We start from the raw sequence: 16,070 nt of genomic DNA on the forward strand, positions 1-16,070 counted from the left end.
GGGTCACATGACGCTGGATCACATAACCAGGAAGTAACTTAATCTAACAGTGCTGTATGATTGCATGTGCCATACAATAGTGGTTTTTAATTGGTCACTCTGCACTATTTAATGGAGGTGTACCTGACCCCAGAGACGCCTCCTGAGGACGCTTTGGTCGAAACATGTCAGGGTCAGGAAGATGGTACCAGGACATATACTCTTGTGGGTATATATGTGTAAACCTTGCTTGTGATTGTTTTCTTGTCTCTTGCCATTTGGCATATACTGCTTTCTTAACCCAATCATACAACCACGGCATATGTTTCTGTTTAATATTACCATACACCTCATATAATTTGTATTTATTTACCTGGTCTTCATTATGCAGCTTATAGTTACCCCATTGTTGGTGATTACAATCTAGTGCCGTTTGCCACTTGGCTTATACTGCTTCTTTAGCACAATCATCTCATATACTTGGTGTAATATTGTTAGTTTTTATATACAGTCCCTGACAGAAGTTCTGTCGCATATCCATGTTATGTAAATAAAAGCTTATAACCTGACTTTAAATTCATCCATTGGTGTCATAAATTACTCTTTTGAAAGCTGAAACCCTCCCAAATTTGGTTTAGGTTATGAAAATAAAGTTCCTGCAAAGCTGAAATATTGATCATTTAATGAATACAGAAAGGTCAGATTTTGGCAAGACAAACTTTTTGTCGCCCACAGAAAGTAATGTGAAATTCAAACTAATAATTAACTTCTAATACAAAAATATGTTGCATAACATTGGTGAAGGAAGTTGTGGTGCTATTAGAGCCATATTTAATATTTTGTGTGACTTCCATGCGCTTGAAGGATTGCATCCATGTGGTTCAACAATGATTCATACAATTTATTGATGAAGTCATCAGGAATAGCAAAGAATGCAGTCTTACATACCTCCCATGGTTCATCTACATTCTTTGATTTTGTCTTCCAAGCTTACGCTTTCATCCTACCCCAAACATGCTCAATGATGTTCATGTCTGGTGACTGGGCTGGCCAGTCCTTGAGCACCTTGATCTTCTTTGCCAGGAGGAACTTTGTTGTAGAGATGGATGTATGAGATGGAGCACCATTTTGCTGAAGAATTTGACCCCTTTTATGATTGGGATGTAAGAGGTATCTAATACTTCTTCATATTTTAGGCTATTGATATTGCCTTCCACCTTGCAAATGTTTTGCACACCCCCATACTGAATGTAATACAAGACCATGATCTTTCCACCACCCAACTTAACTGTTTTATGGATGCATACGGGCTCCACTAGGTCTCCCGCAGTATCTGCGGCAGCTGTGGTGTAATTCAACTGAAGATTCATCAGAGAAATCCACCTTCTGCTACTTTTCCAGTGTACATCTGTTTAGCAGGCTGTGGGACTTGGCAAATGCCACACAGTGTTTTAATTGCCTTTTGTTTAGTGCTGGCTTCTGGGCACTGATTCGACCATGAAGGCCATTTTGAGATAGAAACCTACAAACTGTTCTAGTTGACACAGGGACTTGAGGTGACCAGGCCTTTTGGAGCTCTGCTGCAGTGGAAGAGGGGCTGGCTTTGGATTTTCTAACAAACAAACGTTCCTCCTGAGCAGTTGTCTTGCAGGGTCTGCCGGACCTGGGCTTGTCAGAAACATCTCCAGTCTCTTCAAAATTTTTTTTGATTCTTTGTACTTGACGCTGAGACACATTAAAGGTGCCAGCCATCTCTACAGTGGATCTGGTCTTCAGCCTTTTGATAATCAAGGCTTTGGTCGCAGGGTGGATTTTTGGCATGTTGTCAGAGGTCAAGTTGCAATTCAACTGAAGGTCTGGGGTGCTGAGTTTCTTTTAATACATACCCACTAATTAAGCAATCATTTAGTGAGCACAGGTGAGGATGTAAACTAGGATTGGGTGCATTATATGACAAGGTGACAAAACTTTGGTCTTGCTAAAATCTTACCTTTCTGTATTCATTAAATGATCAATAGTTCAGTTTTGCAGCAACTTTATTTTCATAACCCAAACCAAACTTGGGAGGGTTTCAGCTTTCAAAAGAGTAATTTATGAAACCAATGGATGAATTTAAAGTCAGTTTATAAGCTTTTATTTACATAACATGGATAAGCGACAGAACCTCTGTCAGGAACTGTATTCATAAATACTCAAAATTTGTAGTTTAAATATATTTTTTTGCTACCATTGTTATAAATTATATATATATAATCTCTTTGTAATAATAACTATAGATGTTGTTGGTCCTGTAACGCATCCATCTGTCCCCAGTGTTATAATTACCATTCTCTGCACCTTTGTTGTATCTATTTTTAACATCTTTTGAAATTGAATACATTTAATTCATGTATTTGGACCTTGTGTCACTTTTTTCAACCATTGTGGTTGATTTCATGGGATATATTTATTCATTTATTTTTTTTATTGTGGAACCCTTTCCATGGTGAAGAAAAAACCCTTTCACAACATCCACCCGAGTGAAGAACAATCTCCAGGGAAGGTGTTTCAGTATCTTTTTTTTTTTTTTTTTAAACCTTCTTTATTAGATTTTAAACACAAAAACATATAATCAATAATATAATACATTATGATTATGTTAAACTAAAATTACGGATAACGTATCTCCTCGAATAGCAATACATCATCTGCAAAGGCCAACATTTTGATCATAGAATGTCCGACCTTCACTCCCTGAAACTCTGGCAAATTTTGTAATGTTCGTAGAAGTGGATCTAATTCCAGGTTAAATAACGGTGAAAGTGGGCATCCCTGACGGAGTTCCCCTCTGTATATTAAAAGATTGAGATGGCGCATTGTTTATGGACAGATAAGATCTTGGGTCCTTGTAAATCATTTGGATTGTCTCACCAAACCAGGGACAAAATTTTTATCTATCAAGGCGGCCATACAGATAAGATACACATAGCCCCAGGAGACCCTAAGTTGACCATAAAGAGAAGACTTCATGAAAGGAAATACAGTGGATTCACCAGAGGGTGCACACCATTAATCCTCCTTAAAAAAATAGACTACATTACACTTTGACAAAAAAAAAAAAAAAATCAAGATCAACCTGTACCAGAATGACAGGAAGAAAGTATGGAGATGGCTTAGAACGGCTCATGATCTGAAGCACATCACATCCTCTAACATATGGTAGAGTGTGCCGGCTGGGCATGCATGGCTTCAAATGGCACTGGGTCACTAGTGTGTTGATGCGACTTAAGAATGAAGTAGCCAGATGAAGTCTACCTTGTACAGGGCGATACTTTCTGCCAAATGCAACAATGTTCATTGGACAGCATTTCATAGTACAGATGGACATTACCTAAAACATACTGCAAAAAGGCCAGGAGTTCAAGGTAAAGTGAAATTCCACACACACACACACACACACTTGGTCATTGTTCTAATATTTATGGACCTAACTATGGAAATGTTAACTGACCCATGTTCAGTCTGTACTTTGACCATAAGGCTAGGATACAATTTCTGTTTATGATCAGTCACAATCCGCCACTCTGATAAACAACGCAATACGTTTGACAGATTCAGTTGTTTCCCATAGATTTGTATGAGCGGCAGATTGCAACTGATGCCCTTGCGTTGCATCCGCCGCCTGACTGATCAGTCGTGGAACGACTGAGCGACGGGCGGCAGGAACGCAGCATGTAACGTTTTTTGAGCAGCGGAATCCTTATGTTACTGCACATGCTCAAATCTTGTGTTTAATCATTCAAATAAATGTCTGTCTCTGCGGCCAAAAGATCAGCTGATCGCCCGGCGGTCGGGTTCTGTGAACGATCAGCTGATTTCCCGGCCGCCGGCTTTTAACAGCGATCAGCTGATCGTTAACAATAGCCAGCCGATCGTTCACAGAAGCCGGCTGCTGGGCGATAAGCTTGATTGCTCTCAAAAGCTGTTGGCCGGGAAATCAGCTGATCGCTCTCAAAAGCCGGCGGCCAGCTATTGTGAATGATCAGCTGATCGTTCTCGCTCTCTCGTTTTACAACAGAATCCGCTTCATCATGACAATGAATTCCAATTGTCATACATTGTACAACACAGTCACAAGTGTCAAGCAACGCATGTGACTGATGGAAAACAATGGAAATGTGAACCTAGCCTAATATATAGATATGTGAAACTAGCCTAAGTAAGCCTACCATGGTTACTTGGCATGTGCATGTCTACACTGCTGATCACTTCCCTTTGTTGTCTGTGAAGCAGATGTAATCAGTGCTTCCCACCATCCTCAGCTGTTGAGATCTTATGGCTTTTATAGCTTAGGCCAGTGTACTGATGCTACTGGCCTCAATTGTCACTCAAGGAAAAGCATCATCCCTAAGGCTATGTGCGCACTTACCGGATTTTGCCGCGGATTTTCCGCGGATTTGCTGCATGTTTCGCTGCAGAAAATGTTCATAACATCTCTGCAGTGAATCACCAGCAAATCCTATGGAGAAAAAAAATCCTGTGCGCACTGGGCGGAATTTGACAGCTGCATGTTTTGCTGCGGGAATCCCGCAGCAAAAACAAGTGCATGTCACTTCTTTTCCGCACATCGCTGCGGGATTTCACTCCATTGACTCAATGTTAATCATGAAATCCCGCAGGGAATAACGCAGGCAGCAAATTCTGTGCGGTTCACTGCGTTTTCCTGCGTTATTCCCTGCGGTATTTCGCGGTTTACCTCCGGTAATGTACATCACTTGCTGCGGTTTTGCAGGGAAGTGATGTCATTACAGGAAGAGGAAGCCGTGCAGAGAGTAAACACACACATCACAGACACACACAGACATCACAGACATAGCACACAGACACATAGAACACACATAGAAAGAAAACGGAAATATAGAAAAAAAAGAACGTGGGCTCCGCTGCATATTTACCGTCCAGCCGAGGTAAGCACACAGCGGCGGCCCGGCCTTCTCAGGCTGGGGAGGGAGAGGGGCAGGGATAATGTCCCCCGCCTCACTCCCCCTCCGGCAGCCGAGAATATCAGCCGCAGCTGCCCCGGCACTGTCGCATGCAATATGCGGCAGCACCGGAGTGTCCTCGGCTCTTCTTGCCACCGTGTAGCAGTGGTGGCAAGGTAATACAAGGGGTTAATGGTGATGGGGGACCACCGCCATTAACCCCAGGCTTGATCATGGCAGCGTCTATGTGACAGCTGACATGATCAACCCGTAAGTAAAGTGAAAAAACACACACCGAAAAATCCTTTATTTTAAATAAAACAAACAAGCCTCGTTCACCATTTTATTAACCCCTCCCAAACAAAGCTCCGGCGTAGTCCACAGCTCCGGCTTCGGCGTCCTGCACTGCTGACATCCAGCCGCGACTGTCACAGACACAGGCTGAATGCAGCAGACAGCAGAGGTAATTACCGGTCATTTCCCACAGCCGGTAATGTGAACTCACTGCCGACCGTGGGAAATGCAGCGATCTGTCCTCTATCTCTCTATCTATCCCTCTATCTATTCTTCTGTCTATCCACTATCAGAATTAAATGTATTTTTTTTTTTCTTCAATGTGCTTTATTGCATTGAATGCAATAAAGCACATCCCAACCCGCACGCGGCAAACCCGCGGCAATGCCGCGGTAAAACCGCAGCAAACCGCGGCAAACCGCATGCGGTTTTCGGGTGCGGTTTCCCACGGTTTTTTACCGCGGGTGCGGTAATCTTTGAGAGCATGCGGAATTTACGCAAGGAAATTTCATTTCCCAGTGCGCACAGAGCCTAAAGCAGCAAGAAATTCAGAAAGCTGGGGGAGCAGAGCGCTCCTGAAGATACTAGATGAGAAAAACCCGTTAGGTGGTTGGAAATTAGGAATAGTAATAGTAAGTTGTGTAGTTTACAGAAATATGGATGTCAAAACATTTTCTGCAGTTTCCTCACTTAGAAGAAGAAAAAAAAAAAAGTGTTCCGTAGTTACTAGCATTTATATTTAAAACATATTTATTACAATTTTGAGGCACAAAAGGCAAACATTTAGAAGAAAAATTCACACCCCAAGAACAGGGAAACGTATCACATGTATATAAATTTGGCAGTTTAAGCTTTGACGTACGACCCGATTTCTAACATTTTCTGAACATCTGGAACAGACATGGCAGAACACACCTTCACCATCTCACCACAATGTATAAAATGGAGAATGGCAGATCTGCTGTGTGCTAAACAGCCTTAAGACATTGAGGCAAGGTACAACACATTACGATATCTAGGGGCAAATACTATTCATGTGCAATAATGCCAAATAGGAATATCATCTTATTTTACATATTTAACAATATCATTGAGGTACAGTGCCAAACAGCCAACATTACTAAATGACATTTTGTAAACACCATCACTTGTTCCTGTAGGTCTCATAACTTTCTTTTATGAGTAAACGTCTGTGCTGTAAACGATCTGTGTCTTGTGATAAGAAGTTCATTTGGGGAGAAATTAAATACCATACATGGATTTTTAAGAATTTTGTAGTTACATCAAAACGTGACTGTGAAAAACATGTCTTATTAAACACTTAATACAATATCTGAACAATACATTTCTTCAAACATTAAAAAATGCATTTGTGGATTGCAAGTTGTTGAACAGGATAACTGAGTACAAATGAAGCCTGAGAAACACGTGTCAAATTGTAGATCTCCAAGAAACAATCTTCCAGCAATGCATGATCTCTATAAATAACAGACTGTACGTCTGCAATAAAGGCCTATTGTATACAAATTGTCTTTATTTCTGATCAGCAGAATTCCACTATTGTGCAGCAAACCATATGGTAGACAACTACAAAAACCACAGTGCACAGAAGGCAACACCACACCTCAGATGCAAGCTAGACCCCCAAAAGGACCTTCTTGATGTAGGATATAGTGGTAACATTGGACAACATGGCAATATGTTCATTTCCTGGGAGCTCCACAAGATATACGGCTTGTTTCTGAAGGCCTATCCACCTACGACACTGTAAGGCACTTTCTATGTTCACTGTTCCATCTCCGGGCCCATAAATGATGCTTGGGTCCTTGTCTGGAAAAGAATCATAGTGAAATGAATCGGGAGTGTCAACCTCAGTTCCATAAAGGCAATGTACTACTACGCCAGGAGGAGCAAGAGAAGAGATCAGGTTTTCAGTTTCTTTTCTCATGAACCAACCCTCCTTAAAGCCAATGTCATTGTAAAAATTCTGGTAGTCCATCAATGTGTAGTTTGAACTTGGTGTAGTTACAAAAACTTTACTGGCTGGCCATGTGTTATTATAGGGTAGGAGCCAACTGGTGGAGACTGCCGAGCGCTGCTGGTCACGGATCCGCAAGGAGCTGATGACTGGAATCCTATTATTATCTCCTAAGAGTTGCAGATCAGAAGAAAAAAAAAAAAATAAACAAAAACAAGTTGTAAAATCAGTTTGGAAATTTATGAATACAATTTTAAAAGGTATTTCCATCTCCAAGATGCTATTCCAATATGTAGTAGGTGTAATATTAGCAAATACCTTCAATTAGAGTGCAAGGCCATGTGCGCATGCTGCAGATTTACCGTGGATTTTGCTGCAGATTTGCTGCAGAAAATGTGTCTAACATTGCTGCAGTCATTCCCCCAGAAAATCCTATGGGTTTTAAAAAATGCTGTGCGCACACTACGTTTTTTTTTTTTATACCCGCAGATTTTCCGCTGCGGAATTAATGAGCATGTCACTTTTCTTCAGGTACCTGCGGTTTTTGCCATAGATAATGGTAAAAATCCGCAGGGACCAACCTGCGGTAAACCGTGGCAAAACCGCATGCGGATTTCATTGCATTTTTTTACCGCAGGTGCGGGATTCTTTTAGAGGGTCCGGATTTTTCTTAAGAAAAAGGCACTTTCTTGTGCGCACATAGCTAATAAGGAGAACTATATTAGGCTATGTCTCTTACCTCATGTGCAGGGCACTGTAGCTTGGGTATCCACGGTTATGACCACTCAGTGAATGTTAGTGGTTTTAACTATGGATACCTGAGCTAATGTAATGCCCTACACAAGCTAAAAGACATAGTAATCCTGATTTGCTATAATACATTTCTAGTTGAATATTAATTAAAAACCACAACCTCCACAACCAACCACCCCAACCATCTCCAATTAGAAATGTAGTATACCGTATTTTTCGGACCATAAGACGCACTTTTTTCCCCCAAATATTGGGGGAAAGTGGGGGGTGTGTCTTATGGTCTGAATGTGGCTGCGGGGAATGAGGGTGCTGCGGTAAAGCGGGTCATCGGGGGCACGAGCAGGCTGTAGCAGCGCCTGCCGTGACCATGTGGGCCTCATTAGATATGCACGCCCATCATCTCTCAGCGCTGGTCAGCGCTGACAGGTGGGCGGGGTGATGGGTGGGGGGGGGGGGATGACCGGGGGGTGCGCGCATAATTAACAGCCGGCCATGATCACCCCTGGCAACTACAGCCTGGAGTGATCATGTGCTGCTGTATTCACTGCCCCCCGTGCATCATTATCAGCGCGGGGTGCAGTGGATCAGTACACTCACCCGTCACCGTGTGTGAGCCGGTCAGCTGATCTGTGTAGAAAGCCGTGAGCACAGCAATGACGTCATCGCTGTGCGCGTCGCTACAGATCAGCTGACCGGCTCAGAGAGGAAGACATCGGGAAGCTACAGAGGGACGGCTGCACACACGGTGACTGCTCCACTCAGCGGCACTGCTGCTGAGACAGAGAAAGATGATTGGTGCTGCAGGGAGTGAGGAAAGGTGAGTATAAACGTTTATTTTTTTTTCTGTGCCACAGGATACAGGCCATATACCAGGATGGGGGTATTTTCTGAGCAGGATGGTGGAATATGAGCAGCATGGATGGTGGAATATGAGCAGCATGGATGGTGGAATATGAGCAGCATGGATGGTGGAATATGAGCAGCATGGATGGTGGAATATGAGCAGCATGGATGGTGGAATATGAGCAGCATGGATGGTGGAATATGAGCAGCATGGATGGTGGAATATGAGCAGCATGGATGGTGGAATATGAGCAGCATGGATGGTGGAATATGAGCAGCATGGATGGTGGAATATGAGCAGCATGGATGGTGGAATATGAGCAGCATGGATGGTGGAATATGAGCAGCATGGATGGTGGAATATGAGCAGCATGGATGGTGGAATATGAGCAGCATGGATGGTGGAATATGAGCAGCATGGATGGTGGAATATGAGCAGCATGGATGGTGGAATATGAGCAGCATGGATGGTGGAATATGAGCAGCATGGATGGTGGAATATGAGCAGCATGGATGGTGGAATATGAGCAGCATGGATGGTGGAATATGAGCAGCATGGATGGTGGAATATGAGCAGGATGGATGGTGGAATATGAGCAGGATGGATGGTGGAATATGAGCAGGATGGATGGTGGAATATGAGCAGGATGGATGGTGGAATATGAGCAAGATGGATGGTGGAATATGAGCAAGATGGATGGTGGAATATGAGCAGGATCATATACAAGGCAGGAGGATAGTTACCAGAATGGTTCCTTAGTAGATAATTTGGGGACATTACCCCCCATAACAGTGTCAGCAGCAGATCCTTGCCCCATAACAGTGTCATGACCACATTTTTTGGTTAAAATTTTAGTTTCCTATTTTCCTCCTCTAAAACCAGGGTGCGTCTTATGGTCAGGTGCGTCTTATAGTCCAAAAAATACGGTAGTTCTGATTTGCTATGTCTTTTAGCTCATGTGTAGGGCATTACATTAGCTCAGATATCCATAGTTAAAACCACTAACAGTCACTGAGTGGTAATAACCATGGATACCAAGCTACAGTGCCCTGCACATGAGGTGAGAGACATAACTAATAAGGAGGAGAACAATATTACATTCTAATTGAAGGTATTTGCTAATATTACACCTACTACATATTGGGATATGATCTTGGAATACCCATTTAAGCAAACCAAAACACACAAGATAAATGTAGATATATAAAGAAAAAATTATTTCACTATTGCACAGATAGTGGATTAAAGTAACCGGAGCAAACTCAAGATACAATTAGTACCCCTAGAAAAATAGGGCTCATGGGCACCATGACAGAAAGCTCAAACTTCAGTTTCATCATGTAATAATTAAACACAGGAGGAGAAGAAAAAAAAATGGATTATAAAGTCGACAGGAACAAATGGAGGAGCATAAAAAAAAAAAAATATAATATTAACCCCATCATCCCCAGGCGATTGTTTTTCATTTTAGTTTTTCCGGCTTCTTCCAAGAGCCATGACTTATTTTTCTATCAATATAGGGATATAAGGGCTTTTTTTGCAGGCTGAACTGTACTTTTGAAGGACACCATTTATTTTACTATATACTGTACTGGAAAAGGGGAAGAAAATCCAAAATGTGGAAAAATTAAAAAAATTAAAATTCCTATGGTTTTTTTTTTTGTTTGTTATTTTTAACCACACACAGGTTGGTATGAAGTTGTAGATACCAAACATGTATACTTTTACCAAAAAAGGTTAGAAAAAAAAAATCAAGTTTGTCCAAAAGAAGAATAGCACTTTTGCTCCCATGTTCTGAGACCTGTAGTGTTCTCATTTTCCAGGATCTGGGGCTCAGTGATAGCTTATTTTTTTGCGTCTTGAGCTGATGTTTTAATTATACCATTTGTGGGTAGATGTGATTTTTTGATCGCCTGTTATTACATTTTAATGCAATGTTGCCGTGACCAAGAAACACAAGTTACACAAATACTTTTACTAATCCCCCTAGGGGACATTGTATACTCCAACTGCTAATATAATATAATATAATATAATATTACAATACAATACAATACAATATGTGATTCCCACTCAGAGTCCCTTTACAATCTGATTAGGTGAGTAAATGTACACAAGGATGTCTTCAGCACCGCATACTCATACCCCCTTGAAGAAGCTAAAGTAAAATGTGCATCCACCCAGGTTTTGCCCACCGCGCAAATCCATTCTTTATTACGTTAACCCTTATGGTTATGCATTTTAATACCCGTTGTGTTGTATAGCCACTGCACCATCTGCATTTGTGCAGTTACATTGTTGTATGTGCTGTTTACTTACATTTTGTATTGGACTTTGTCCTGTGTGGCATAGATTTCTTTGCTTTATTTTTATTGCATGTGTTAAGGTTTATTTTATTGGGCTTCTTGCTTTAACTCTTTTTGCAGTGATTTAGAAGTACCCTTTATACACTTTGGTCTCAATTAGGCATTATGTTTTTAATGGGATAAACTGTCCCTGGCTGTAAGAGCCAGGGCTCGGCTGTCTGAGGGATCCGAGTCACGGCAGCGATCGCTCTGTGCACAGCTCTTGTACCCCCGATCGCCAGGACATGCCTACATATCCTAGGTTGGGAACTACCTCCATTCCAGGATGTCCAAGGTTGTGAAGGGGTTAAAACAAATGTTCTGTATTTGTGTTTTTGTTGTTTAGTGAGTCTATATTAATTTAAAAAATGAAAACCGAAAAAAAAAAAAAAAAAAAAAAAAAAACACAGCACTACTTCGCAATAACATGTTACAATACTAATGCACTGCAGGATGTGGCAGGCCCCCATTAAAAATGGTAGAGATCGCTCCCATCATTCATGGACTGAGTGACCGTTGTCCTGGCTTACAGTCTATTGATCGCGCTCTTATTAGACAGGCTGCATCTTGCAGAAAATGAAACCGCAAAAAAGCCACAGCGAATTAGTTAATATTTTGGCCAAAATAAGAAAGCTTGCAGCCAACACAAATATCTGACATAGGGCTTTTCTCTTTGCACCATCCATAATATGAACTATGTTACTTCCAAGTTTGGTGGTCATGACCTCTGTTTAAAGCAAAACAGGGGACTTTCTTTTAAGGTTACTTGTCATTTTCCTGTGTTTTTACTGGCATAATAGAGCACTTAATTTTTAATTTTCCATTTTTGGATGTGACACAAGATCCAGAGTCATGACCCGCATTCAGACTGCTCATAAGGTAACTTATTGGCATGATAAAAAAAAAAAAAAAAAAAAAAAAAAGTGTTCCTCTAGTTTCAGATAAACTTTTTAAATTGTATTAGTCTTCTGGTATATCCGGGTCTACAATATACTTTATTCCTCTACTAACCTGATGCAAGAACTCGCAACGTTTTTGCTACTCCTCCCCAAGGAGCACCAAGAGCCACAAAAGAGTGGATATACTTGTCCTTCCAGCTCTGTTTTTGATGATTTAGAAAAAACAGGGTGTACAAATTGCCCATACTGTGTGCCACTAGCACCACTGGGCTCTTTAAGTCCTCATACATCGTTTCTATGAGCTTCTGCAAAGCTTCAAAATATTCCGTATTTTCATCTAGGAGAAAAAGTGAACATTTAGACAAAAAAAAAAAAAAAAAATTCAAAATGAGTCTTATTTACAAATACAAAATGTTAGCATTTTCTAAATTCGATAAATGTACTGAATTTTACCTGGTCTTGTTCACTGTTGCCCAAGTATATTCAAAAACATTTGAAAAAAAAATATACATAAACACAAAATTAAAAATCCCTGCCCAGTATTAACCGCACCTCCCCATGTGCAAGGTAAGAGCAGACAGAAAATTGCAAGTAAAAATAAATGTGTTCTCCATTAATCCCAAATGGTTATCAAAGGATTGTACACATGTGCCAAGAGATCAGCTACTCTCCCACCTTCCTCTCCTCTGTACACAGCATTTTTTTCTGCCCCAATGTCACAAATCTTATAAAGCGAAAGGTGGGAAAAGGTTCTATGCAATATTATACGGCCTGTAAGGAAACGTTTACTGCACAATTGATGACATTAAAACAAGTGTCACAAAAGTTGGGGTTTTTTACATTTTGGCAATACTTTGAAGAGGTTTTTTTTTGTTTGTTTTTTTAATATAGTTTCCCTTTGTGGTGCACTCCTCTTTTTGTGAGCTTGATACTTACTAGGAGTTTTCCGCCAATCATAAGGGGCTCCTCTTACATTTAGATCACGCATGTACCCCCAGTCAGCCATACTCTGGACAAGAGTGTAGAAATAAGTGCCTACAAAACAGACATGATTAAGCCATAAACAGGATTATTATTGTTCATTAATCTACTAAAGGCATACTCCGGGGAGTTAAAAATATTCTACTGGCCCTTCACAGAAAGCATAAAAATGAGATGTACAATGCTGTTCCATATCCTCACTACCTGTAAAATCAGTGATGCTGAAGCTGCTTTTTACTGTTCCCCCTCTTCTCTGGGACATTACATCACATCAGGGGGTGTGGCCTGCTCCATGCTTCTGATCTGTGAGCAGGGGACATGGGCCACGTCCTCTGTTCAGACTGCAGAAAAGCGCCATTATCACAGGACTGGCTGTTACTAACTGCAGGGAGCATGCCATGCCTCTGATGTGTGATGAAACATCCCAGAGGGGAGGGGGAGCAGCTCCTGTATCACACTGCGTTACAGGTATTGTGAGGATATGAAACAGCCAGTAGAATTTTATATATTTTATTTAATCTCCCAAATGAGCAATAAAACTAGTTGATCCTTTCATTGCATGGACCCCCACAACTATTGTTCTGGCCCCATGCGGTATCACAGCATACACTATATGGTGGCTCATTTTTATGTCTTTCAGGACACCGGCCCCAGATCTCAAACGGTGGACCTAAACATCAATATACAAATTGCACAGCTTCTAGCTCAGACCTGGGCAAGGGGCGGCCCGCAGGCCACATCCGGCCCGCCTGGTCTGAGACCGGCCCGCCCGTCTTCAGCCGGTGCAGTGGAGCCGGGCTGCAGCGTGCCGAGCAGGGAGAGATCCTGTGCAGGTCTGCACAGTCAGTGCAGGCAGCGGAACGCAGGAGTCTTTCCTCTGTTCCCTGCCGGCACTAATTGTCAGTGACACACGGGCGCGCTCTGACGTTGTCAGTACTGCGCTGCGTGTGTCATTTCAAAAGTTCCCGCCGGGCAGGAGAAGAAGCAGCACAGCAGACGGAATAATTCATCTTGCAGGACCTGCGATGATGTCACACCCATGTGACTGTGTGGGAGGAGACACAGGATGCCGGGCAGAAAGCAAAGATACTGAATCCTGAAGGAGATGTGGACACACGATGACTGGTAATGAGAAAAGAGGGGACATGAGGGGGAGGGGGGCTGCAGGGTGAGTGCATATGAGGGAAGATGGAGCTGCAGGGTGAGTGGCATATGAGGGAAGATGGAGCTGCAGGGTGAGTGGCATATGAGGGAAGATGGAGTTGCAGGGTGAGTGGCATATGAGGGAAGATGGAGCTGCAGGGTGAGTGCATATGGGGGAAGATGGAGCTGCAGGGTGAGTGGCATATGAGGGAAGATGGAGTTGCAGGGTGAGTGGCATATGAGGGAAGATGGAGCTGCAGGGTGAGTGGCATATGAGGGAAGATGGAGTTGCAGGGTGAGTGGCATATGAGGGCTGCAGACTGACAGAAGGATGTGAAGGGGTGCAGAGTGTTTGAGAGGGGTAAGTTGGGGTACAGGCAGGGTGAGATATGTGGGCATGGTGTGTGACATATGGGGGTGTAGTGTGTGTGATATGGGGGTGCAGGCTGTATAGGGTGTAGTGTGTGTGACATGGGGGTGCAGGCTGTATAGGGTGTAGTGTGTGTGACATGGGGGTGCAGGCTGTATAGGGTGTAGTGTGTGTGACATGGGGGTGCAGGCTGTATGGGGAGCAGGGTGTGTGACATGGGGGTGTAGTATATTACAGGTGTGCTATATGGAGGTGTATATAGTGGTGTAGTATATGGGGGTATAGTGATGTAGTATATTACAGGTGTGCTATATGGAGGTGTAGTATATTACAGGTGTACTATATGGAGGTGTAGTATATTACAGGTGTACTATATGGAGGCGTAGTATATTACAGGTGTGCTATATGGAGGTGTAGTATATTACAGGTGTGCTATATGGAGGTGAAGTATATTACAGGTGTGCTATATAGGGGTGTAGTGATGTAGTATATTACAGGTGTGCTATATGGAGGTGTACTATATTACAGGTGTAGTATATGGGGTGTAGTGATGTAGTATATTACAGGTGTAGTATATAGGGGTGTAATGATGTAGTATATCGGAGGTGTATTATATAGTTGTGTAGTATAATACAGGTGTATATGGGGGTGTAGTATATTACAGGTATATGGAGGAAGTGTAGTATAATACAGGTGTAGTATATAGGGGTGTAGTGGTGTAGTTTATTACAGGTGTAGTATATGGAGGGGGTGTAGTGATGTAGTATATTGGGTAGAACTGAGGTAATTATATTAGTCCGGCCCTCTAAACCAATCCCAATTTCTCATGCGGCCCCATAGGAAAATTAATTGCCCACCCCTGTTCTAGCTGCTCAAAATCAAAATTTCAGGTATGTGCACACAGAACTTTTCTACAGATCTTTTGTACACTTGCAGCAGAAGCTCGAGACACTTCATGCACCAGAAATACTGCAGCAAAAGTCAGAAACATATCGCTTGCTCAAGAAATTGAGGTTAAGTCATAAAATTCACCCTTTGCATTGTGATTTGCAATTTTTTTTAAACAGATAAGAATGTCCCTGTAGCCGGGACATGTGGAAACTACAAGAGAAGATCGATAAAGCCAGAGTTCAATGTGCAACAGAAGCATATCTATTCTATAGGTACACAGCACATATTTGTGCTTATGTGTAGAAGGTTTCTACAGTTTAATAATCATTTGTGCTATGAAAAACATCTGTAAGTATTTACAAGAAGGTATATGGGAACATGTCATCTATGTGTGTTTCTCAAGTGCATATTACGGCATGAAATTAGAATTGGCACAGCTTATTATGATAACCAATCAAGGAAGTAAAATAGCAGCCAAAAATGGCCAGTAATCAGTTGCAGATTGATAGCTATAAAAATTAAAAAAAAAAAAAAAAAAAAAAAAAAGTATATACATGGTGTTTAATGGGTTAAAACAAAGTCAGAAAGTTAGCATTCAGGCACGTGTGGGCAAACAAAATATACTTTGTAAG

The 16,070-nt window shown here is 41.9% G+C and overlaps 1 protein-coding gene across 3 annotated transcripts in view; it reads right to left on the reverse strand.

The window, feature by feature from the left end:
- Nucleotides 1-5,966: 5,966 nt before the first annotated feature.
- Nucleotides 5,967-16,070, reverse strand: part of PLA2G15 (phospholipase A2 group XV) — a 63,054-nt gene continuing 52,950 nt past the window's right edge. For all 3 annotated transcript variants that reach the window (XM_075325663.1, XM_075325664.1, XM_075325665.1), the window contains 3 exons: nt 12,990-13,088; nt 12,166-12,390; nt 5,967-7,382 (listed from right to left, as the gene is read on the reverse strand). In XM_075325663.1, coding sequence (XP_075181778.1) covers nt 6,871-7,382; nt 12,166-12,390; nt 12,990-13,088 — 836 coding nt within the window. In that variant the 3' untranslated portion in view covers nt 5,967-6,870. The remainder of the gene's footprint in view (nt 7,383-12,165; nt 12,391-12,989; nt 13,089-16,070) is intronic.

Source organism: Anomaloglossus baeobatrachus, chromosome 10, assembly GCF_048569485.1.
Source record: "Anomaloglossus baeobatrachus isolate aAnoBae1 chromosome 10, aAnoBae1.hap1, whole genome shotgun sequence".
Classification (NCBI taxonomy): Eukaryota; Metazoa; Chordata; class Amphibia; order Anura; family Aromobatidae; genus Anomaloglossus; species Anomaloglossus baeobatrachus.